Genomic DNA, 24,337 nt, shown 5'->3' with positions numbered 1-24,337 from the left:
CCACCTTGCTTTCTGCTTTTCCTCCCTCTTCCTTCTAAGTTGTCTTCAGTCTTCACTCCTCCCTCCCTCAGCATATGCAAATTAACCACCATCTTTGTTGGGTAATTTGCATACTCGCCCTGATTGGCTGGTGGGTGTGGCTTTGGCTGGTGGGCTGGCTTGGGTGTAGCGAAGGTGCGGTAAATTTGCATATTACTATTTTATTAGGTAGGATAACACCCTCAGAGGAGCTGAGCTGCTCTCTGTGTGGGTGTAGCTTTCAATTAATGACCTTAGAAATATAACAGGTCATCAAGCAACAGTCAGATTTTACAGACATGAGCTTCCTGTCTGTGCTCCTACTCTGACAGGTACAACTTCTGTGAAATGTTTGACCCAGCAAGGGCCTTCAACACCACAAGTGACTGTTCAATTACCAGGAGCCTGACAGCAGGCAGAACTCATCAGATGCTTTCATATCACATCACAAAATGTCCCAAATGCTGAAGAAATAGAACAGTTAAGGTTAGGGCTCTCCAGAGACATACAACCAATAGGATGTGTCTACAACACGTAGAGATATTTTTAAGGAACTGGCTTGCACAATCAAGGACCAGAAAGGAGGCGACCCCAGGCATAGCTGATGCTGCAGCTCAGGCCCAGAGCCATCCAGTCTTTCTTCTGAAGCCCTTCAACTGATTGGATGTGGCCCACCCCCACTAAGGAGGGCTGCCTGCTTCACTCAAAGTTTCTCCATTTAAAGGTTAATCTCATCTTTAAAAATACCTTCTCACAGACATTCAGTTTGGTGTTTGACCAAATATCTGGGTGCTGCAGCCCAGCCAAGCCAACATTTAAATGAACCCCACAATGACTGGGATGTGCGGAAGGACATTTTCAACCTGTGAGGGGACATGTCAGGTATGTCCAGACCTAATTAACCAATTTTTCACAGGGGGCTCAAGGTGCAGACACACCCTGACCTTCTCCAGAAGGTGGAGAAGTGATGGGATTAAAAATACCTGAAGGGCCCTGACCGGTTTGGCTCAGTGGATAGAGCGTCTGCCTGCGGACTGAAGGGTCCCAGGTTCGATTCCGGTCAAGGGCATGTACCTTGGTTGCGGGCACATCCCCAGTAGGAGGTGTGCAGGAGGCAGCTGATCGATGTTTCTAACTCTCTATCACTCTTCCTTCCTCTCTGTAAAAAATCAATAAAATATATTTTTTTAATTAAAAAAATAATACCTGAAGGGCCCTGGCCAGGTGGCTCAGTTGGTTGGAGCAACATCTTGTGCACCAAAAGGCTGCAGATTTGACCCCCTTTCAGTGCACATAGGGAGGCAGCCGATCCATCAATGTTTCTCTCTCACATGGATGTTTCTCTCTATGTGGCTATCTATCTCCTTTTCTCTCTCTAAAATCAATAAAGATCCTCGGGTGAGAATTTAAAAAAAGAAGCTGACAGTTAGAATCACTGGCCAGAATAGCAAGCACTTTTGCAGAGATCAATGCAAACCCTGAAAGTGAGGTTCAAAACTATTTACCGGAGAAACCAGGATGGTGGCATAGGTAAACACCTGACATTGCTGCCTCACACAACCACTTGAAAACTACAACTAAAAGACAAAACGGACATCATCCAGAACCACGGGAAGGATGGCTGAGTGGAAATTCTACAACTAGAAGGAAAGAGAAAAGCACACTGAGACTCAGAGGAGCTGCAGAAGTAAAGTGCGGAGGTACAGAGGCGCGTGCACGGGAAGGGCTGGCAACTGAGTACGCGGTTGTCTTTTTCAATCAGGAGGGAGACACAAGCTCCCGGCTGCTCTGAACTCCAGTTCCAGGCGAGACTCTGGGGACCAGACTCATACGGGGAGAAACTGGACTGTCTGGCTTCGGGTGGAACTCGAGGGCGGCTTTCTCTCAGAGGTGCTTGCAACAATTACCACGGGACACTGAGACCCGGGGGCCTCTTAGGGCAGGGCTGACGGGAAGCCATTGCTGTTTGCTCTTGCCCTGTCGATTCCCTGAGACCCCCCCCAACCCAAGCTGTGCACAGAGGCTTTTGCATATGAATGGCCTGGCCCTTTGCAATCTATAATTACCTAACAAACTGCAGCTGAGTCAGAGAGACCCATAACATCCAAAAGAAGGCCCAAGGCCCCACAGCAGCTTGCACTGCTTCACAGCTGGGCCTCATCTGGGCACCTCCAAAACCCAAACAAAGAAGTGGAATCTGCAGATCTCTCCGCAGCTCCTGCTGGGTGGCCTCAGACAGAGGCTAAATTTGCACCTCCTTGGAGATCCAAGAGCCAGTGTACCCAGTGGTCAGAGTAGGACCATCCAGATTACAACTCCTCAGATCCATAGGGTCACACTAAGTGGGAAGACTCAGTGAGCACCAAAGCCCCACTGAAGCAAGTCTTGCCCCATAAGGGTGTCTCCAGCACAGAAGTTCTCCCAGCATACACACAGCTGGTCCTCACAGCCAGTTGGCCTGGAGGTCAATTTCTCCCAGTGATACCAACAACAATCAAGGCTTAACTACAACAAGGCTGTGCACACAGCCCACAAAGGGGTGCACCAAGAGTGTCCACCTCAGGTAACTGGGGAGGCTGAGCCACTGGGCCCTATAGGACACCTAGCACACAAAGCCACTCTATCAACACAGGGAAGCAGCCAAAATGTGGAGACAAAGAAACAGGTCACAAATGACAGAAATGGATGAAAGCAAACTACTGAATATAGAGTTCAAAACCACGGTTATAAGGTTTTCCAAGAATCTTCTAGAAACCGCCGATAAATTTAGTGAGACACTCGAGGATATGAAAAAGGACAAACTAGAAATTAAGCATACACTGACTGAAATAAAGAATAATATATAGAGATCCAACAGCAGACTAGAGGATCACAAGAATCAAGTCAAAGATTTGAAATATAAAGAAGCAAAAAACACCCAACCGGAGAAGCAAAAAAGAAAAAAAGAAAAAAAAAATATGAAGATAGTATAAGGAGCCTCTGGGACAACTTCAAGTGTACCAACAACTGAATTATGGGGGTGCCAGAAGAAGAGAGAGAGCAAGATACTGAAAACCTATTTGAAGAAATAATGACCAAAAACTTCCCCCACCTGGTGAAACAAATAGACTTACAAGTCCAGGAAGCGCAGAGAACTCCAAACAAAAAGAATCCAAAGAGGACCACACCAAGACACATCATAATTAAAATGCCAAGAGCAAAAGACAAAGAGAGAATATTAAAAGCAGCAAGAGAAAAACAGTTAGTTACCTACAAGAAAGTACCCATAGGATTGCCAGCTGATTTCTCAACAGAAACTATGCAGGCCAGAAAGGAGTGGCAAGAAATACTCAAAGTGATGAATAGCAAGAACCTACAATCAAGATTACTCTACCCAGCAAAGCTATCATTCAGAATTGAAGGTCAGATAAAGAGCTTCACAGATAAGAAAAAGCTAAAGGAGTTCATCACCACCAAACCAGTATCATATGAAATGCTGAAAGGTATTCTTTAAGAAGAGGAAGAAGAAAAAAAAAGGTAAATATAAAAATTATGAACAACAAATACATATCTATCAACAAGTGAATCTAAAAATCAAGTGAATAAAAAATCTGAGGAACAGAATAAACTGGTGAATATAATAGAATCAGGGGCATAGAAAGGGAGTGGACTGACAATTCTTGGGGGGAAAGGGGTGTGGGAGGTGCGGGAAGAGACTGGACAAAAATCGTACACCTATGGATGAGGACAGTGCGGGGGAGATAAGGGCAGAGGGTGGGGTGGAAACCGGGTAGAGGGGAGCCCTGGGGGGGAAAAAGAGGAACAACTGTAATAATCTGAACAATAGAGATTTATTTAAAAAAAAAAAAAACTATTTACCTAAGTGCACACAGATGTATCCCCGGCGGTGTCCCCAGCACCGCATGTCACCCACACGTGCCTCTCAGCATCCCGTGTCCTGACTTAGCTGCCACCCAGAGAACCATGCTGCTCAGAGCAGGGACGGCCCAGCTTCTGGAGGCACCGCCAGAAAGGCGCGTCTACGTGGACAAGTGAGGCCCTCCTACTTCTCTCCGTGGAGAGGTATTCCCTGTGGGCGGCCAGCAGCTGGACTGAGGGCCCAATGCGACGAATGCACAACCGACTGGCCGTGCCGAGTCCAGGGAGACGGGTGTCAGCAGTGGCCTCAGCGGCACACAGGTGCCCACGGGACAACCTAGAAAACCAGAGCCCAAGTGTGGCCTCCTCACCGACCATGAGCGCGTGCAGGGTCTGCGGACACACACCCTGCTCCAAGTGGGGAGGTGCACCGTTTCCTTGAAGGGCAGGAATGCGAGCTTTCTAACAGCCTCCCACGGCCTAACCGTCCAGCAGTTAGGTGACCACAATGACGTCCACTGTCAGGGAGGCAGAGGGGGAGCAGGGACGCAGCAATCAGCGGGCAGCCACCTGCACAGCCATGTCCCCTCTGCACAGCCTTCTCCGAGCACCGCCCTCCCGAGATGGGGCGCCGGCGACACCTGGTGGCAGCATGCTTGATCAGGCAGCAGCACCAGCCAAGGCCAGAGCCTGATGGGAAAGGGCCTGGAGGGAGCCTGACCTGTCCAAGCAGTCAGCCTCTTCCTTAGCCAGTCGCTGCCCGCTGCCTGGAGGTCCCACACGGAATTTGATCACAGCTGCATACAGGGTGCTCTCCTCCCACCTCCCCCCACCCAGGCACTGGGCCCCTCTTCCCACCTCCCCCCACCCAGGCACTGGGCCCCTCATCCCACCTCCCCCCACCCAGGCACTGGGCCCCTCCTCCCACCTCCCCCCCACCCAGGCACTGGGCCCCTCCTCCACCTCCCCTCCACCCAGGCACTGGGCCCCTCCTCCCACCTCCCCCCACCCAGGCACTGGGCCCCTCCTCCACCTCCCCCCACCCAGGCACTGGGCCCCTCCTCCCACCTCCCCCCACCCAGGCACTGGGCCCCTCCTCCCACCTCCCCCTGACCCAGGCACTGGGCCCCTCCTCCACCTCCCCCCACCCAGGCACTGGGCCCCTCCTCCCACCTCCCCCCACCCAGGCACTGGGCCCCTCCTCCCACCTCCCCCCACCCAGGCACTGGGCCCCTCCTCCCCCCTCCTCCCACCTCCCACCTCCCCCTGACCCAGGTATGTGGCACTCAATGAGCCGCCTTTTGGGATTTTCCTTCAAGACAGATGCTCTGTGACACCACGAAGAGCTTGCTGATGCTGTCGTTTGAATGTTGGGTTCCTAGTTTCACTCTCTTTCTTAGTACAGAGTCATTCTTCCTTAACTGATCTACCTGCCACGGTTTGCATTTAGCCCCAATTAGCCAGAATCCACATGAAATTTAACACATGAAATTGGGGTCCAGCTGATTGTCAATAAAAACGTCCACTTGAAAGCCATCTTCATGGTGACTGCTCTGGAAGGTTCTCTGTAGGGAGAGTAAACCTCCACTGGCCCACGTGCTGGAAGGGCAGCTAGAACACCTGCTGAGACCCAGGGGCTTCCCACTGCAGCACGACGTTCGTTCGCCAGTCCCTGTCCGCCGTGCGTCCCCACCCCCCAGTTCAGCCATGCGTCTCAGCCACCCTGCGGTGCCCAGCCCGTCACCACAGCACACCACGCTCAGCGGTCAGGCGGCACAGCGACTCTGTACCTAGAGGAGGCCAAGTTCCTGTAGACAGTCTGAGACATGTGGGGGGCTGTGCGTCGGGGCTGAGAATCCCTGGAGTGAGCATCGTCACCAATTTCATCCTTCCTAACCCAGGGAGGCAACACTGTGCGACTAGGGGCCCCGAGGTCATGGCATCAGACAAGGGCACCTGCAGTTCCCTCTGCCTCCGAGTGACATGGATCACAGCAGCCCAGCCCAGTGTGGGAGGGGCGGGGGGAGGGCAGGCCAGCAGCCCGGGTGCCCGAGGGCGGAAGCGGCCACACCGTACCTGTGAGCGGGAAATACTTGCTTCCAAAATACTGCTGATGGTTCCAGCTGAGAGGTGGGCAGATCGAAGCTCCTCGGTGAAGGCGGTGATGTTCTTCACCAGATCTTTTACCTTCACGTCTGAGAAACAGCAGCGGGAGAAGAACACAGTAACGAATGCTGGGCTGTTACTGAAAACGAGATGCGACGCGAACACCTGGCGAGGCCCATTCCCTCCCGCGGCCGCAGCCACAGCCACGCAAACACCACGGTCTTACTGACGGAGCCCTGAGCCCCGGCCCGCTCCTCGGAGACGGCGCGGTTCACCGGAGCCCAGCAGCCCCGGGCTCGGCTTGCTGCTCCCGCTCTCTCTGAGACCTGCGCGTTTTAGGTTTCCTTAGGACCGCGGGCCTCCCTCCCCTCCACGCATCTACTTATCCACCTCTTTCCACAAGAGCAGGGGGGGGGGTGGACTGCGGAGGCCTCAGGCCGGACACCAATGCCACAGCCGCCTATGAACTGGCAGAGAGAGGAGCCGCCAGGCCCCGCGCTGGCCTGGGAGCAGGGGGGTTTGGCAGCAGGATTTGAGGACCTGACTCCTTAACCCCAAACCCCTCGAGCCAGCCGAGCTCTGAGCTGTTATTAATCACAACAGCATGACTTTTCCTTTTCATGTTTTATTTTGATAATATTTTTGTGTGAGAAACTAAACTTCATTTTTAATCACGCAAACTCGGAAGAACCACATACTTACCCACAGTTGCTGTGAAATTGCTAAGAGAAGTCATCAAATTCCCAGGAAACAAAACCTGTTCGAGCCTTTGGGCCAACCTAAAATGGCAGGAAATTAAAGCTGATTTACACAAGACGCTGCGACAGAGGCGGTGCCGGGAGGGGAGCCACCACGCGATGGTGTCTCCACAGGGTCCTCCCACCAGCAGCCATGTCTCCCGACACCGTGTGGGCGGCCACTCGGTGACACTGCGCCCCAGTCCTTGCAGCAGGGCCCGCTGGGCGGGATGGGTCTGGGGAATAAGGAGGCCGGTGCCCTGGCCGGGTGGCTCGGGCGGTTGGAGCTTCGTCCTGTGCACAGAAAGGTGGTGGGTTTGACCCAGTCAGGACACATACCCAAGTTATGGGTTCAGTCCCCAGTCAGGGTGCATGTGGGAGGCAACCAACTGATGTTTCTCTCTCTCCCTCCCTCTTCCTCTCTCTCTAAAGTCCGTAAGCGTGTCCTCCGGTGAGGATTAAAAATGAAGGGATGGATGGGACACGGGGATGTCTCAGGAACTAGGACACCAGCAAGTCGGAAGAATGCATCTCTCCAGCAGGATACAAAGTGCCCGATTTCCCCTCCTGTGGTTTACACTTTGAGAACATAAGACAAAATTAATCCACTGTAAGGAAGTATCTGGAACCTCTGACTACAGTGTGGGGTCTCAGCATTCTGATCTAAGCTGAAGACCACCCACAAAGCCTGAGAGCTGGCGCTGCTCTCACATCTCACAACGTAAAACGAAGTCATGCAAAAGCCTGACTTGCTTACAAAACACACGTTCTGTGCTCGCTGTAAGTGTGCGGCCCACGCTACTGTCTGAGATCCATAACTGGGAAAGGCAAGGCAGCGCCCTCATGAAGGAAACCGTGGTGCAGTGGGCCCACGGACATACGTGTGCAGGCGCTGCGGGGTCCAGTCCCACGCGGGCGGACACGCACAGTCCCAGGCGGCGGCGTTCTCCAGGTGGCTCCTGAAGTGCTCCAGGGTGCGGGAGAGGTTCCTGCGGAGACCCTCACAGTCCAGCTGACGGGGCGCGGACCACGCCTTCTCCAGGTCCTAGAACACACAGCAACGAGAGTCAGAACACAGCTGAGTCAGGTGTCCAGGTCTGAGCCCACGTGCATGGGAGGTTTCAGCTCATTCCCCAGAACGAGAGGAACAGTGAGCAGCCAGGCAGTCCCGAGAGCGCGGGCGGAGGAAGGCCTGGCCCTGGGGCTCCGCGCAGACCACCCGTCACAGGAAGGAGCTCCAGTTCACAAGCGGAAACTACATGCAGCCCCGCCTTCCCACACCACCGTGCGCCACACGTCAGCAAGCTCGGGGCCCACACTGCTCCCCACACCACCGTGCACACCCTCAGCAAGCTCGGGGGCCACACTGCTCCCCACACCACCGTGCGCCACACGTCAGCAAGCTCGGGGCCCACACTGCTCCCCACACCACCGTGCACACCCTCAGCAAGCTCGGGGGCCACACTGCTCCCCACACCACCGTGCGCCACACGTCAGCAAGCTCGGGGCCCACACTGCTCCCCACACCACCATGCACACCCTCAGCAAGCTCGGGGCCCACACTGCTCCCCACACCACCATGCACACCCTCAGCAAGCTCGGGGCCCACACTGCTCCCACACCACCGTGCACACCCTCAGCAAGCTCGGGGCCCACACTGCTCCCCATACCACCATGCACACTCTCAGCAAGCTCGGGGCCCACACTGCTCCCCACACCACCGTGCGCCACACGTCAGCAAGCTCGGGGCCCACACTGCTCCCCACACCACCGTGCACACCCTCAGCAAGCTCGGGGGCCACACTGCTCCCCACACCACCGTGCGCCACACGTCAGCAAGCTCGGGGCCCACACTGCTCCCCACACCACCGTGCACACCCTCAGCAAGCTCGGGGCCCACACTGCTCCCCACACCACCGTGCACACCCTCAGCAAGCTCGGGGGCCACACTGCTCCCCACACCACCATGCACACCCTCAGCAAGCTCGGGGCCCACACTGCTCCCCACACCACCATGCACACCCTCAGCAAGCTCGGGGGCCACACTGCTCCCACACCACCATGCACACCCTCAGCAAGCTCGGGGCCCACACTGCTCCCCACACCACCATGCACACCCTCAGCAAGCTGGGGGCCCACACTGCTCCCCACACCACCATGCGCCACACGTCAGCAAGCTCGGGGCCCACACTGCTCCCCACACCACCATGCACACCCTCAGCAAGCTCGGGGGCCACACTGCTCCCCACACCACCATGCACACCCTCAGCAAGCTCGGGGGCCACACTGCTCCCCACACCACCGTGCGCCACACGTCAGCAAGCTCGGGGCCCACACTGCTCCCCACACCACCGTGCGCCACACGTCAGCAAGCTCAGGGGCCCACACTGCTCCCACACCACAGCGCCAGCAAGCTGCACGGGCCAACCCCATGGACATGAAACTCCGGAACATGGAAGACAACCAGCCTGGTAGAGGTCGTGCAGCACAAGGACCCCCCGCAGAGCAGACGCCATGAGCCACCTCACTCCACCCGGCTCGCAGCTCCGAGCAGCACACAGGGCGTCGCTGGCCACGGACGGGTTTCCTGCCAGAGGAGACAGAGAATAATTCCTGAACATTTTCTCCGGAAGAAGCTCCTCTCACAGTGTCATTTCTTAAAGACTCAAAGTGATACAAGTTCAGAGGTTTCTTCAATCATCAAATTGAACGTGGGACACGAGGGGAGAGCTGTGGCTTTGGGTTCCAAATGTACCTGGTTACTCAGCTCTCCCGGCCCTACCCGATGGGCAGAAATGCATTTCCCTCAGCCATGTCCCCACATTGGTCCCTCTTCTGCACCCTCTGGGCAAGTACTCACTCACTCTGAGCTCCTCTCCTCATTCCCTCCATTTTCTCTGCTCTCTCACTTCTCTCCTGATTCCCCATTTTCTTTGATTTCCCACTTCTCACCTCATTGTCTCCATATTCTCTGATCTTTCTCTTCTTGCCTCATTCTTTCCATTTTCTCTGACAACCAGCTTCTCTCCCATTCAATTTACTCTCTCAGCAAAAAATCAAAACCATGACTCAGCAGAAATCAATACCATGGGTTGGGGTTAGGGTTAGGGGATTAGGATTAGGGCTAGGGCTAGCATTACAGTTAGGGTTAGGGTTAGGGCTTAGGGTTTAGGATTTAGTGTTAGGATTTAGAGTCAGGATTTAGGATCGGGGTTAGGGTTTAGGGTCAGTGTTAGGGCTTAGGGTTAGGGCTTGGGTTTAGGATTTAGGACTAGTGCTAGGGGCTAGGGTTTAGGGTTAGGGTTAAGGTTAAGGTTCTCACCTGCTGTCCCTGAGCAGAGATGGCAGTGCCCTTTCAGTCTCAAAAGGAAGGACGGTGACACACTGATCAAGGTTAGGGCACCCAGCCTGCATACTCACAGGTCACATCCAAGAATCTCCCCCCACCTCACATCCTCACAGCCATCTCTCCTCCTGACAGCACCCGCTGGGTCTCCTCCCCAGCGCACCCCTGCACCGCCTTCCTCCCTGAGCCGGGGCTCTTCCTAAAGGGAGATGCTGCTATGGGTCCTCCGAAGGCTCAGGTCACATCTAGGGCCTCCCCGAGCCACCTCCCCCAGCTCAGTCCCCATGCTCCAGCTCTCCAGTCCCTGCACCTCCTCACCGTGCTGCCTCCTCTCCGACCTGCCTTTCAGGGCTCGGCCTCAGAACACCTGCGCGCCCCGGCGCAGAGCCTTGCACTCCTGCCCCCGACTGTGCGGACCTACCAGGACTCATCCAAGCTACACGGAGCCCTCTGCACGCACAGCTGGGCCAGACTGTGCAGGGCTGAGCTCACATCTTGTCCGGTCACTGTTCTCACGCAGTCATTTCTCACATAATTCAAGTATTAGATCGGAGGAGGAAATGATAGCTCTCCTCCTGGTTCAAACTTAACTCAGCGGCGTGCAAGTAGCTACTTTATTTCCAGGAGGAAAGTAACTGGGCTGACTGTGTTCCCTGGATGCTGGAGGAGCAGCCATGCCCACTGTGGCCCATTCCAGCCCAAACCCTATCGGTGCCTTCTCTGGGCCGGTCACTGCCCGCCTGCTCTATAGGATGAAGCGGCAGATGGATACGGAAAGCAGAGTGACAGGGTGTTTTTCAGGCAGGCTTGCAGATGACATACTTGAGTTTTCTTGTTGTGAAATGTAAAAATTCAAAATTAATTTGCTGTTACTAATGTAATTTCAAGTATGCTATATTAATTTAGCAGCTGCAGTGCAGAATGACAAAATACATAAAAATTCCGTTATTAATGAATGTTAAATTCCTTTAAATGCCATCCCGCTAGCTGACTGAGATGTCAAAATAATTACGCCTCCGGCGCGGCTGGGCTCAGAGCGCCAGATAAGCAGACGGGGAGCAACAAGCCCGTTCCCCGCGCAGCTTCCTGCTGGGAGCCCGCCCGCGCTCTAGGTGCGTCTGGGCACCAATGCTCGGCACTGACGGCGCTGCCCAGCTCCAACACCTCCACCGGAAACACTCCCTTTCAGAAGACACACCCTCCGTGACAAGTGGTTTTCCTGGGAGACAGCCCTGCCTGTCCCTCAGCAACAGCACAAAGGGGAGCGTCAGCGAAATACGCGGGGAAGCGCTTGGCAAGCAGGACCTCAGTCGGCGAATTAGTTCATTCACAACCTGAATGTTCAGTCACTCACTGCAGCCAGGCGCTGGGGAGGACGGAGACGGTGGGGTACGCGGCAGACCCTGCGCTCTGGGAAGAAAACCTGAAACACGAGCACCAAGTGCCCTGCGTTCAGGGGACCGCGTGGGTCACGCGGCACACGTGGGGGAGGGGAGGATGTGCACACGGGCAGACGTGGCTGCTGCCTTCAAGAAGCACGACTGTGGCGGAGGAGGGGGCTGTACAAGTAAGCTCGTTGGCGTTGCCTTTGACGGAGGTTTGCTCAAGGCCACGGCCAGCCCAGGGTGGAGGCAGGCCTCCTGGAAGAGCTACCGCAGCTCCGGCCCCTCAGGGCCCCGGCAGCCACGCTAGGAAGGCTGCGTGTTCCTCTCAAGGAAACTCAGAGGCATCCACCTCGTGAGCTGACGGCCGGCCCTGGAGACGGGGCGGGAGCAGCACTCCCTCCGGGGCGGCCCACCTGTGAGCGTGAGCAGCGCACGAAGAAGCAGCGTCCTCGCTCTCTGCAGCGTCACCACGGCTGCCGGGGGCTCCGAAGGCTGCTGGGAATCCGGACACATTCTGGCAACACTCAGGAGAGAAAGAAACGCCATTAGAGGGTGCGAGTGTGGGCCACGCATCCTCCCCGTGCACGGGGACACGTGGCAGCACGTGTGGGGCCTCCTGAACCCGCCAGGCGCCGCCTTCAGCCGGGTGCTGCCACGTCAGGACGAAGGGAGCCAGAGATGTGAGGAAATGCACTGGGATGGGCCGCGGCAGTCCCTGAGCTGCTGGACACTGGTCTCTGCCGAGTCCCCTGAGAGCCCTGCCGATGACAGAGTCTGAGTCACCTGACACCTCTGAGGGCCCGCCTCGGGGAGCCGGGCGGGAGAGCCGAGCATTGCTCCAGATACAAACAGATAAAGGTCTACTTCTCGGCTACAAAAACACAGATGAACCGGAAGAGAAGGGGGGCAGAGCCTAGTTATTACTGAACTATGTTTCAGACACGGAAGGACAAACATGTAATTTATCTTTCTGGCCAGAAAAATAAAAAACCACACATGATGGTGTGTAGCGCCATTTACTAATCACCGTCAGGTAATACATATTTTGGTCAATCGTGAGGTTTTGATTATTATATTTCAGTTGTGCCACAAGATCGTGGGCCCGGGAGCAAGAGTGACAGTTCACAGTCTCTGCCCGGCCACGAGGGTGACGTTCATTCCTGCTCAGTAGACGACAGCGCACTGTCCTGTCTCAGGGTCCCAGCCTCTGAGTGAGATCGAGGCCAGGATGCCAGACGACAGCGTGGCTGCAGAGCACCCGACCCTGCTCATCACAAATGGCTTCGATGGGCAGGTTCCAACCAGCTCCCGCTGAGGCTGCTGGCCCTGCGAGCTGACACTGTGGAGACAAGTGCTCGGGTCTCCGTGCACCAAAAGGCTGCAGGTTCATTCCCAGTCAGGGCGCACACCTAGGTTGCGGGTTTTATCTCTGGTTGTGGCCCTAATCAGAGGCAATTGATCAATGTCTCTCTCTCTGCCCCCCCCAAAAAAATCAATAAAAACTTATCCTCATGTGAGGATTTTTAAAAAAGAAGAAGAAAGGGTGGCCTGGGACGGCCACAGCATCTCTGAGACACGGAGCAAGTCCTGCAACCTCAGGCAGCGACGACTCCGAGCCTGACACACGCAGGGCTGAAGCTTCTCAGAGCAGGGTTCCCCGACCTACCATTCAGGGGTGGGGCAGTGCTTGGAGTGGGTCAGCCACGTAGTGTTAGGTTGACTCTGACTCTAAAGAGGGAGGAGCCAACCGCTGCCTGGCCCCTCGCGGTGGCCCGCAGTCACGGCTGGAAGCACCGTTCCGGTGGGAAGCATGCGGCCTCCGTCTCACTGTCTGACACACATGGACCTGTGGCTGCTCGAGCACGTGAACAGAAAAGCTGTGTACAGACCTAGCCTTGGGACAAGTGAACAAATTTAAGAGGTTTTTACTGTTGAAAGTAAAATAATTTACTTTTGAAAATTTTTGGATAAATTCAAATTGTATTTGCAAAGAAATGAGTCGGACAGTGGAACGAGACTGGACCCGCTCCAGGGAAGCCAGCTTCGGACAGTAATGAAGCTGAAGCTGAGGACTCGTGCCCTGCTCAGAGCTCCCTGCCTGCGTCCCTTCACAGCTGCTGAGTAGGAAAACAGCGAGTTAGTGGTAAATACCTCTCATCTGCCAGGACTTCCTGCCAGGACTCCGTCAATGCAATTAACCCCTTCACGCAGTTCTGGAACCACGGTGGCGGGGTGAGGCTGTCAGGAACGGCCATCCTCCCTCTCCTGGCCTTCTCTCCTTTCTCTGATGGGATGTTCTTTCCAGCGGCTGCATGAAGAAACATCTCAAAGCCGGGCTGGAGCACCGTTTTGGTGGAACTTACCCGCTGAGGGTTGTTCAAGAGAAGCCCTTTCCTCAGGAGAGCTGCCCCACGCAACGCGCTCCGGGCAGCTCCCTCCAGGGGCCGAGGAGGCACTGCCCGCATCAGAGGGGAGCTGAGAACCGAGGCTCCACGGCCGTGGCCTCCCCTGGCGAACTCCACAACTGTTCCCACGGCTTTCCGAAGGGCGTCTGCACGCTGAGCCCACGGCAGCCACAGACTGGAAACATTCAAGTCATCCTTCTCTGAGGGACTCCAAAGCGCGACGGCCAGGTCCGTCAGCATTCTCAAGCAGGGCCCTATTTCCGTGCTGTCTCGTGACAGCATTTCATCCAAAACCAGCGTCACTTCGTGAGCATCCTGAGGGAAACCATGCGTGGAAACTGGATTCGGACGTAGGAAGTCTATCTGGTTGGTGATGTTATTTATAGAAATTAAGCAATCTAGGATTTCTTCCCATACGTTGACAGAATCCATGGAAAATATTTCAGTGCCATTATTAATTGCTACCAGAAGATGTTCCACGTCTCCCAAATTGATTTCCCCAGAAGTTAAAAATTCAGCAATTTCTTCTGAAACATCAGAGAACTCCCTGGACTGGTCCACATCGGATAATATGCTAGACGACATATTGAAAACACCAGAGCCTTGGGAAATATTAGGTTTGATCCCAATCATCCCAAAGGCCAAGTCCAGAAATGGCACCAACGAGTCACTGATATTTTCAAATACTAACTGGTCCACTTTTTCCAAAGCAGTGGTTTCATTCACAGCATTTCCAACCTTCTGTTGCAAAATGGCGTACAGAGCATCAAAGAATCTCATAGTGCCATCGGTACCCGAGACACGATGAGTTTCAAAAACAGCGGCCATCTTCCTCGAAACTTTCTTGGCAAGCTGGAGCAGCTCCACCGTGGAGTTCAGGGACGCGGCCAGAGCCCGCATTTCCACGCGTGCGCTCACCAGCACGCCCAGAGCACCAGGCATTTCCAAGCGGGGTTCCGGGACGGGACCTCCTCCACCAGCTCTTGAGACAACACCGAGCACCCTCGCGGTGATGTCCACTGCTGCTCTGTGTCTTAGAGGGAGTGAACGGCTTGTGAAGGAAAGCAGGTCGGTCAGGTTAGCAAGTACGGCCTCTCGGAGTGAAGGACACGAGGCACGCAAGTCCTTCCTGGGAGAGTTGAAAAGAGAATCCATAACAGCTGCCATCTCTGCTGAGGCTTCTCGCACGAGGTGGAGAGCTGCCTGGAGCTGGTGGCTGAGCTGGGAGAGGTTTGCAGAACTATTCATGTGGAAAAACAACTGACTCACCTGGGTAAGAAACTCCAAATTATTTTCAGTCTTATTTCTCACAGAAGTTTTACTTTGAAGAGCATTAAATAAATCTCGCAGGAACGTCCATCCTCGGTAATTATCAAAATAAAAGTCTGTGTGGTCTGACATGAAGCATCCTTTGATTAGGTGATATATGGTCTCCTTTAAACTTGAAAAAATGCTCATCAATTTCTTTTCTTTCATGGAGGTAAGAAATTGGTCTACTTTCAGAATTTCTAAAACTTTATCCTTTACAAAGCTGTAAATATATATATATATATTTTTTAATTTCATGTTTAGCAATGGAAAAATTAAAACATATAGTTAATTTTTTTGTTTTATACAAGCATTATGGGGGGATAATACTGACTGGCTGCTGATGCTAAAATACATTGCCAATGAAAATTAATATTTGTTCCAAACAAAATATTAAGCTTGCTGGCAAGCTTCAAAGGGATGGAAAAGGATATACAGAAAAAACATAATGTGGAAAAGAATGCTGGGAGGAACCAAGATGGCGGCATAGTTAAACAACTAATCTGCTGCCACACACAACAATTTCAAAAATACAACTAAAAGACAAAAATGTCTACCACCCAGAACCACGGGAAAGCTGGCTGAGTGGAAGATTTACAACTAAGAAGAGAAAGGAACACAATCGCTGAAAAGCTGAGGTACGGAGGCACGCGAATCGGGCCGGCGGCGGGCGGCTGGGTGCGCGGCTTTTCTTCAACCCGCAGGGAGACAAGCTCCTGATCACTCTGAAATCCAGTTTCTGGGGACACTCGGGGGACCCAGGCACCTACGGGGAGAAGCTGGACTCTCGGCCATCGGGTCGGAAAGTGAGAGTGACTTTTTTGCAGAGGTGCACCCAGCAATCATTGTTTACTGCGCTGGAGCGCAGGGACTTGGAAACGTGGAAAGGCAGAGACAGCTGACGGCAGCCATCGCCGTTGGCCACGCCCCAGCCTAGTGACGCCCTGAGACCCCGCCCTGCACATTCTACAAACCCGCCCAGGCTCCACTCAGCGGCTTTTGCATATAAATGGCCTGTTCTGGGGCAGCTCAACCTAATTAACTGCAGCTCCAGTCAGACTGATCCAAAACCGCCCAAGCAAAGGAGGAGAAAACTAGCCCTTGCTGTAGCTCCTGCTGGGGGACACACAGTACACAAGGGTACACCAAGAGTGTCCACCTCAAGTAACTGGGAGGCTGACCCGTTGAACCAATAGGACACCTTGTACACAAAACTACCCTACCAACTTAGGGAAGCAGAGAATATGAGAAGGCAAGGAAACAGATCACAAACCAAAGAAATGGAGGAGAACAAGCGACTGGACATAGAGTTCAAAACCACGGTTATAAGGTTTTTCAAGAATTTCATGGAAAAGGCCGATAAATTCAATGAGGACCAACTAGAAATTAAACATACACTGACTGAGATAAAAAATATTATACAGAGATCCAAAAGCAGACTAGAGGATTGCAAGAATCAACTCAAAGATTTGGAATACAAAGAGGCCAAGGACACTCCTCCAGAGAAGCATGAAGAGAAGAGAATTCAGAAAGTTGAAGATAGTGTAAGAAGCCTCTGGGACAACTTCAAGCGAACCAACATCAGAATTATGGGGGTGCCAGAAGAAGAGAGAGAGCAAGATGCTGAAAACCTATTTGAAGAAATAATGAACGAAAACTTCCCCCACCTGATGAAAGAAATAGACTTACAAGTCCAGGAAGCGCACAGAACCCCAAACAAAAGGAATCCAAAGAGGACCACACCAAAACACATCATAATTAAAATGCCAAGAGCAAAAGACAAAGAGAGAATCTTACAAGCAGCAAGAGAAAAACAGTTCGTTACCTACAAGGGAGCTCCCATACAATTATCAGCTAATTTCTCAACAGAAACCATGCAGGCCAGATGGGAGTGGCAAGAAATATTCAAAGTGATGAATAGCAGGAACCTACAACCAAGACTACTCTACCCAGCAAAGTTATCATTCAGAATTGAAGGGCAGATAAAGAGCTTCACAGATAAGAAAAAGCTAAAGGAGTTCATCACCACCAAACCAGCATTATATGAAATGCTGAAAGGTATTCTTTAAAAAGAGGAAAAAGAAGAAGAAAGATAAAAATTATGAACAACAAATACATATCTATCAACAAGTGAATCTAAAAGTCAAGTGAATTAAAAATCTGAGGAACAGAATAAACTGGTGAACTTAATAGAATCAGGCATAGAATGGGAGTGGATTGATAATTCTCAGGGGGAAAGGGGTGTCTGTGTGGGGAGTATGGGAAGAGACTGGACAAAAATCATACACCTATGGATAAGGACAGCGGGGGGGGAAGGTAAGGGCAGAGGGGGGGTAGGAACTGGGTGGTGGGGAGATATGTGGGGGAAAAGGAGAAACAATTGTAATCTGAACAATAAAGATTCATTAAAAAAAATAAAAATAAATAAAATAAAATAAAATAAAAAACATAATGTGACTGCTAGTTTTAAAATTTTTGAATTTTGTCAATTCCCAAATATAAACATTACAGTAGATAAACTGAAAATATTTCAACTCCTCAGTTGCGATTACACAGTTATTATTACAATAATTTGAATTATGACCATGATATATATGCATAAGTATTTAAAAACTAATTTTAATTTCATATAACATAGAATTTCATAATTATATTCATAATCAAAAAAGATAAGAAAGTATAGTAAGTGACTAATTCCTGGGGCTAAGCAGTTTCTATATACACTGAGTGGCCAGATTATTATGATCTCTGAACGCATAATAATCTGGCCACTCAGTATATATAAATGTATATATACATACATATATATCCTATCTAATAAAAGAGTAATATGCAAATTGACCATCACTCCAACACAAGATGGCTGCCCCATGTGGTCAAAGATGGCTGCCCCATGTGGACACAAGATGGCCACCACAAGATGGCCAACAGGGGAGGGCAGTTGGGAGGGACCAGGCCTGCAAGGGAGTCAGTTGTGGGCAATCAGGCCAGCAGGGGAGGGCAGTTGGGAGGGACCAGGCCTGCAAGGGAGGGCAATTGGGGGTGATCAAGCCTACAGGGGAGGGCAGTTAGGGGTGACCAGGCCAGCAGGGGAGAGCAGTTGGGGGGATCAGGCCTGCAGGGGAGGGCAGTTAGGGGTGACCAGGCCAGCAGGGGAGGGCAGTTGGGGGGGGGGCCAGGCCTGCAGGGGAGAGCAATAGAGGGGGACCAGGCCTGCAGGGGAGGGCAGTTAGGGGTGACCAGGCCTGCAGGGGAGGGCAGTTAGGGGTGACCAGGCCAGCAGGGGAGGGCAGTTAGGGGCAATCAGGCTGGCAGGGGAGCAGTTAGGCATCAATTAGGCTGGCAGGGGAGTGATTGGGGGGTGATCAGGCTGGCAGGCAGAAGTGGTTAGGGGCAATCAGGAAGGCAGGTAGGCAAGCAGTTGGGAGCCAGTAGTCCTGGATTGTGAGAGGGATATCCGACTGCCCGTTTAGGCCCGATCCCGATAGGATCCTCAAAGGGTCCCATATTGGAGAGGGTGCAGGCTGGGCTCAGGAACACCACCCCCCATGCACGAATTTCGTGCACTGGGCCTCTAGTATATATATATTAGAGGCCCAGTGCATGAATTCGTGCATGGGTGGGGTCTGGCCAGCCTGGCCAGGGGGAGGAGATATGGGCAGTTAGCCAGCTGGCCAGCTGGTTGAACTCCTGTCCGAGGGGACAATTTGCATATTAGCCTTTTATTATATAGGATAGACACTGAGTGGCCAGATTATTATGCGTTCAGAGATCATAATAATCTGGCCACTCAGTGTATGTTTATTAGTTAAACAACAGTCATCAGTTATTTTACCTTGACATTTCAATTAGATGTTGGCTAAGCCACAATTCACTTCAAAGAGCTTTCACAGGGCCAGGTACAGTGCTGTGCGTGGCAGGTGCACTCCGGGAAGGAACGTGGGTTGAATGAGTAACGACATGTACTGCACAGAAGTAGACTCACCTCATCTCTGCAACGATGTCGTGGAGGTCTTTCGGCAAAAGAGATGTTTTGTTCTCAGAATTTTCCTTTTCTGCAAAGGTGAAGAATGTTTTCAAAAGCTGTCCCATGAACTCCACCATGCCTCCTGGAGGGAGAAGTATTCTCTCACCCTTTTCTAACGGTGTCTGGTTCAAGGTGAGGTTAATGAGATTCAGGACCTGAAGGTCAGTGTCACTTAAGTTCCAGGCTGCTTGTCGAGAGCCCACAGCTAAGTTATTGATTGAATTAACTAGGAAGCTTTTCAAAAGCAACCTAGCAACTGAGAAATTAGTTGACTGTTCTTGGTTTACCAGTTGAGCAAAAAGGTCAACGTGAGAATCACCTCCTCTGGAAATGTTTTTGAGATAATCCAAAAATGTATTAATGTCTCCAGTCAATGTTGAATTCTCATTGGCCATAAGGAAAAAGAATATTTGTATTATTCTGGAGTATTCTTCACTTGCATATTTACGAAGCCAGTTTTTTGTGACGGATGGAAAACCTCCGGTCATTTCTGATGACTGCAACGATGATGAATTCAGGCTTTCCAAAATATGGACAAGTTGCACAGTCATTTTTTGAAGAGCCATTGAGTTAATCATTGGAAGCTCTTCATTAATTTTAGAGAACAGGATTCTTCTATTGAAGTTGAGGTTTGGATCTTTCATGGCTTGTTCAGACTCAAGCCACAGATCTACAAAGTTGTAAGCTGTTCTACTCCTTTTAATAAAACTTGATAGTGCTTCGAAATGCCTTCCTACAATGTTTGCATCCAAAAACGTCATGAATAGAGAGACTACAGAGCGAGTACTATTTTCTAGGCTCTCATCCCCAGAAAGTGACTTTATCATCCTTCCCAAACTTAAGGGAAGATTCATAAGAGATGCCTCTGTGCCTTCATTGTTAAGGATCCTGTTTAAAAGAGCTAATTTATCAAGAATGTTTTCATCTGATGTAGCTTTTGTAAAGCTGACGTTTCTAAATTTTTCTATAATTTGTAAAGCAACTTGCTTCATGGGGCCAGGGGGACAGAGTCCAGAGGTGCTACTCATGCTCTGATTTCCAGATAGGACAGATGGAAACACCTTCTGCCTAAATAGTTGCACAGTTTTCACAAGCGAGGCTTTCACATGGAAGACTTCAGACAGCTCTAGAAGAACGGAGCTCCAGTCCACTAGCTCATGAATTACGCAGACCATGTTCTTAGTTATTTCCATCCGGGAGCTTTCATTTGAACATTGTGACGCTTCACCTGGGGGAGGCAGGTGGAGGTGGTCAAGTATACTAGCCACTTTGCTGTAGAAGTGGCCATTACAGGCTTCTAACTCTGGATTCTGCTGAAATCCAGATATTGTGTAATTCCGGCACCAAACCACAGGAAGGCAAGTTACAACCTTGGCAAGAACTCCTGGCTTATCTGATATTAATTCAATGGTGTCCAGGAGAGTTTTCATCACAAACATAAAGTCTTCCTTGGTGACATGAGAAATGCCTATGCCATGAAGGACTGTGAAGTCGTAGACATCCTTGAGGGCTTTGGTGATGTTCTTGTCCACCACTCTCTGCAGGAGCCTCACAGCGTGAGGAAGGGCAGAGTACAGATCCACCACAGCAGCCATGTCCTCTCTGGGAATCAGGCGTGACAGCCTCAGCAGATGATTGACATTCCATGAATGGGAGCCGTCTACAAACTTCTCCATCAAGCCAACAAGCAACTTGACCCCCAAACTGTCAGTACCTGATCTACTGATATTCCTTATAAAGTCCATTAGGCTTTCACCACCTTGCTCGAGTTGGTCTACCAGAAGGTCTATGTCGGTCTTCTTTAGGGTGAGCAGGAAAGAAGCTATCTTCTTTAAAACGTTATTATTACCTGGATCTCCTGGAATATTGTGATGGACTGGGGGCATTAGGGAGTTGAACACATCCCTAATCAACTGAATACCAAGACCCACAGTTTTCACTATTTCATGTGGAATTATTTGGGGCAAATTTTGGAGATCATCTGATAAGTTGAAGACAAGGTAACTTGTTAAATGAAAAAATGAATTACCTAAACGATGTATATCCTTTTCCTTTGGACTGGTAGTAAATATATTTAAGAACTTCTCAGCTTCAGAAGAGAAGTTGTTTTCCAGAATGTTAGGGAAAATATCTTTCACAAGGTCTTGAATTTCTTTCCCCAGATCTACTAAATGCAGCCAAGTATTTTGAAATTGGCTAGGAATTTCTTCTGACATTTCTATGGGTCTTAGAATTAATTCAGTAAAATGTTTCCAGTTGAATTGAGATGCAAATTCAAAGTCTCTTGTTAAGTTGTTGATAAGCATACTTACTTGGTTTGTGGAATTATTTAAAAGAGTTAATAAAATCTCAAATTGTGGTGCCTTTTCTTTTTCAAAGACTGCAGTAAGTATAACATTTAGGAAGTCAGTTACATTTTTTAAGTAAATATTCATACAATTTATATTTGACTTATTCAACGAACAACCAGATTCCACTGTATTCAACAGCCAAGTAACAAGTGTTAATGTAGAGTTAATTTTGTTTTCCACGTCACTGAAATGCTTCAAAACACTCCGAAGATGGTCTGGTGGAAAACTAGGGTCATAGGCTACATACGAATGATTGAAGATGTCCGCCCATTCAATGCATCCTTTCAGTATGCTCATGATGTCCTCGGAGGAAAAGAAGGAATTTAACATGGCCAGAATATGTAACACCCTCTGTGAAGTATTTACATGTAATAAGCCATCTTCCAGAATAAATTCAGTGATGTTTTGGAAACTATCAGCACAGGACAATAAAGTATGGTCATGTGACACATTTCTAAGAAATAATATTGTTTCTCTTAGGTCAGTGATGATGCTTTCAAAGTTTACTTCATAATCCGTGAGGTTATTTAAAAGGAAGTGATTTATCAAGTGTGTATGTCTGTCTCTGTAGTCTGAGGTGTTGCTTAACTGCGTGAGCACATCGAGCACAGAATACAAAAACTCCCTGCCTGCTCTTGTGCTTAGCGGAAATGCCTTCAGCTGACTCAGGGCTGTGTCCAGGGTGGACAGGGATCTCTCCACCTGGTCTGGGTGAAGCAACTTTACTCTAACCAATGCATCACGTACTGCTCCCCAGAGTTCCCTGAGATTCCGAAAATCGTCCCGGTCATGGAGGCCGCCACCTTGAGTCATGTTTTTAAGTAGGTTTAATATGAGTCTAGCAGGGCGATGAATGGGAAATATTCCCTGGCAGCTTTTAGAAATTTTCACATCACTTTCCAGTTCACCCAAAAGCTGGGTAAGACCGATATGAAGAGGAGTGAAAACATTCACATCCAGCTGCAATATCTGAGCTGTGCTTCCCCAGATTTCAGCCCACTTCTGAAGCCATGAAATGGAACAGTGAACAGCCATCCGCTCACCGAACACGCTGCCATCTGCAGAGAGGTTTGAATGAATCTGTGTCCACAGAAGAGTAAGTGGAGGCCCTCCATCTACTGAGTGACTCATAGAAGTGATTTTATTATTCAAAGCAAAGCATTCATTACCCAACAGGGTTCCTAATGAACTGTTGAAGAGCTGGTTCATATACTGAAATAAAGAAATACGAAAATCTTCATCCCCCATTAGCAGCTGTTTGAGGCCGGTCAGAGTAGCATGGATCACTTCCAACTCTGGGCGCTCTGCGGACATCAGGGACTGGGCTTGAAGCTCCAAAAGGTTGAAAACTGAAAGCAATTGCTGACAATAAGATACTTCAGAAATTCCCCCAAGAAGTTCTGTTGTCTCATATAAAAATGCAAATGCTTTGCTGATATTTTGAAAATTAAATTGCTTTATAATCTCAAAAATGTGCTTCGAGGTTTGAGTCAGGAAAGAGAGCAAAGACTCTCTACTCTGGATGCCCAATAATTTGTCAGTGTATTGGTAAAATGAAGAATAAACCTGCAGAAGAAAAGCTGAATCTGGGTCCTTAAAGACATTTAGATATATATGAGTCAAAATTTTATCAACTTCTTGTTTTTGCGGTTCAGAAAGGGCTGAGAAAAGATCAGATGCATTCCTCACAGCATAGACAGTGTCCAGAGCCTCTGAGACTTGCTCCTGCCTCAGGAATCCAAGTTCGTAGAGACTGTGGATTATAGACTCACTTAGATGAACAAAATCCATTTTCACGGCTGGTGATTCAGGCCAATCCGAGCGAAACAACTTGGAAAAATTAAAGCTTTTACTAAGAATCCTCTCATTTTCTAGAACAGAAAAATTTGAAAGTGTAGACAAGTTTTCGAATTTAGTTCTCTTTCCTTTGGAAATGTCATACGTCCACAATTCCAGGAGCTTGGGGTTAATTTCAGAAAGTACTGTTTCCATAAGTCTCAAAACATAGCTTGATTCCGTCTTTTCAAGAGTGTGCACTTTTTCAATCACCTCCTTGCCAAATTCCAAAAGTTTCTGAGTATCAATACCAGATGGCTCTCTTCCTAAATTCTTTAAGTGATTTATCCAGGAATGACCTGCATTTAGAATAGTCTCAGTGGGACCAATGGATGAGTCAAAAGGGTTAGGTAACAATTTCTCCAAAAATTCCACAAAAGACAAAAGAAAGTTCAGTTGCTCATCCCCAAGGGCATCCAACTTCTTTTCCTTCATGAGATGTTCCTTTGTGGAATTTAAGACCCTACAACATTAATAGAACTGTATTGGTATCAGAAAAAAATTAATTAAAGATACATTCAACCTATCAAATTTTCAAGATAATAATCAGATTTATTTATTATTAAAGATCAATGAAATATTTACTAGACAATGTGTTTTCCCAGTAGGAATTAAATGAATGTGAGCATCTGAACGTGTTTAGAACTCCTCAATGCAGTTGCCCATATTTAGCTAAAAGCCTGCTTGCTGCACAGAAAACAGCCCGTTTCCTCGTATGACTGCTAGAGACAGAACTGCTGCTTATGCCAGAAGAACTTTAGGGTGCGTTCCTCATCACATCTCAATGTCGTGGCTGCAGGGAATGTCCCCAGGGCAGCGTGAGTCAGACCCTGGCTGGGTGCTCTGAGGAGCCATGTTGGATCCCTGCTCTGGAGAGCAATTCCTTAAATGCTGTCTCCCACCATGACAACCTCATGGTGTACTTTCCCTCTACATGTTTATTTTTAAAATGCACACTTT

The 24,337-nt window shown here is 50.1% G+C and overlaps 1 protein-coding gene across 1 annotated transcript in view; it reads right to left on the bottom strand.

Annotated features, from left to right (window-relative positions):
* ABCA13 (ATP binding cassette subfamily A member 13) overlaps positions 1–24,337 on the bottom strand; it is a 141,273-nt gene that overhangs the window by 81,155 nt on the left and 35,781 nt on the right. The window contains exons 11-16 of the mRNA XM_054726600.1: positions 19,149–23,840; positions 13,602–15,386; positions 9,188–9,332; positions 7,601–7,764; positions 6,685–6,761; positions 5,953–6,071 (exon numbers count right to left, since the gene is read on the bottom strand). Coding sequence (XP_054582575.1) covers positions 5,953–6,071; positions 6,685–6,761; positions 7,601–7,764; positions 9,188–9,332; positions 13,602–15,386; positions 19,149–23,840 — 6,982 coding nt within the window. The remainder of the gene's footprint in view (positions 1–5,952; positions 6,072–6,684; positions 6,762–7,600; positions 7,765–9,187; positions 9,333–13,601; positions 15,387–19,148; positions 23,841–24,337) is intronic.

The sequence above is a fragment of the Eptesicus fuscus genome, chromosome 14, assembly GCF_027574615.1.
Source record: "Eptesicus fuscus isolate TK198812 chromosome 14, DD_ASM_mEF_20220401, whole genome shotgun sequence".
Classification (NCBI taxonomy): Eukaryota; Metazoa; Chordata; class Mammalia; order Chiroptera; family Vespertilionidae; genus Eptesicus; species Eptesicus fuscus.
Note: the sequence above shows the minus strand (reverse complement) of the source record. Positions and strands in the feature narration are given on the sequence as shown.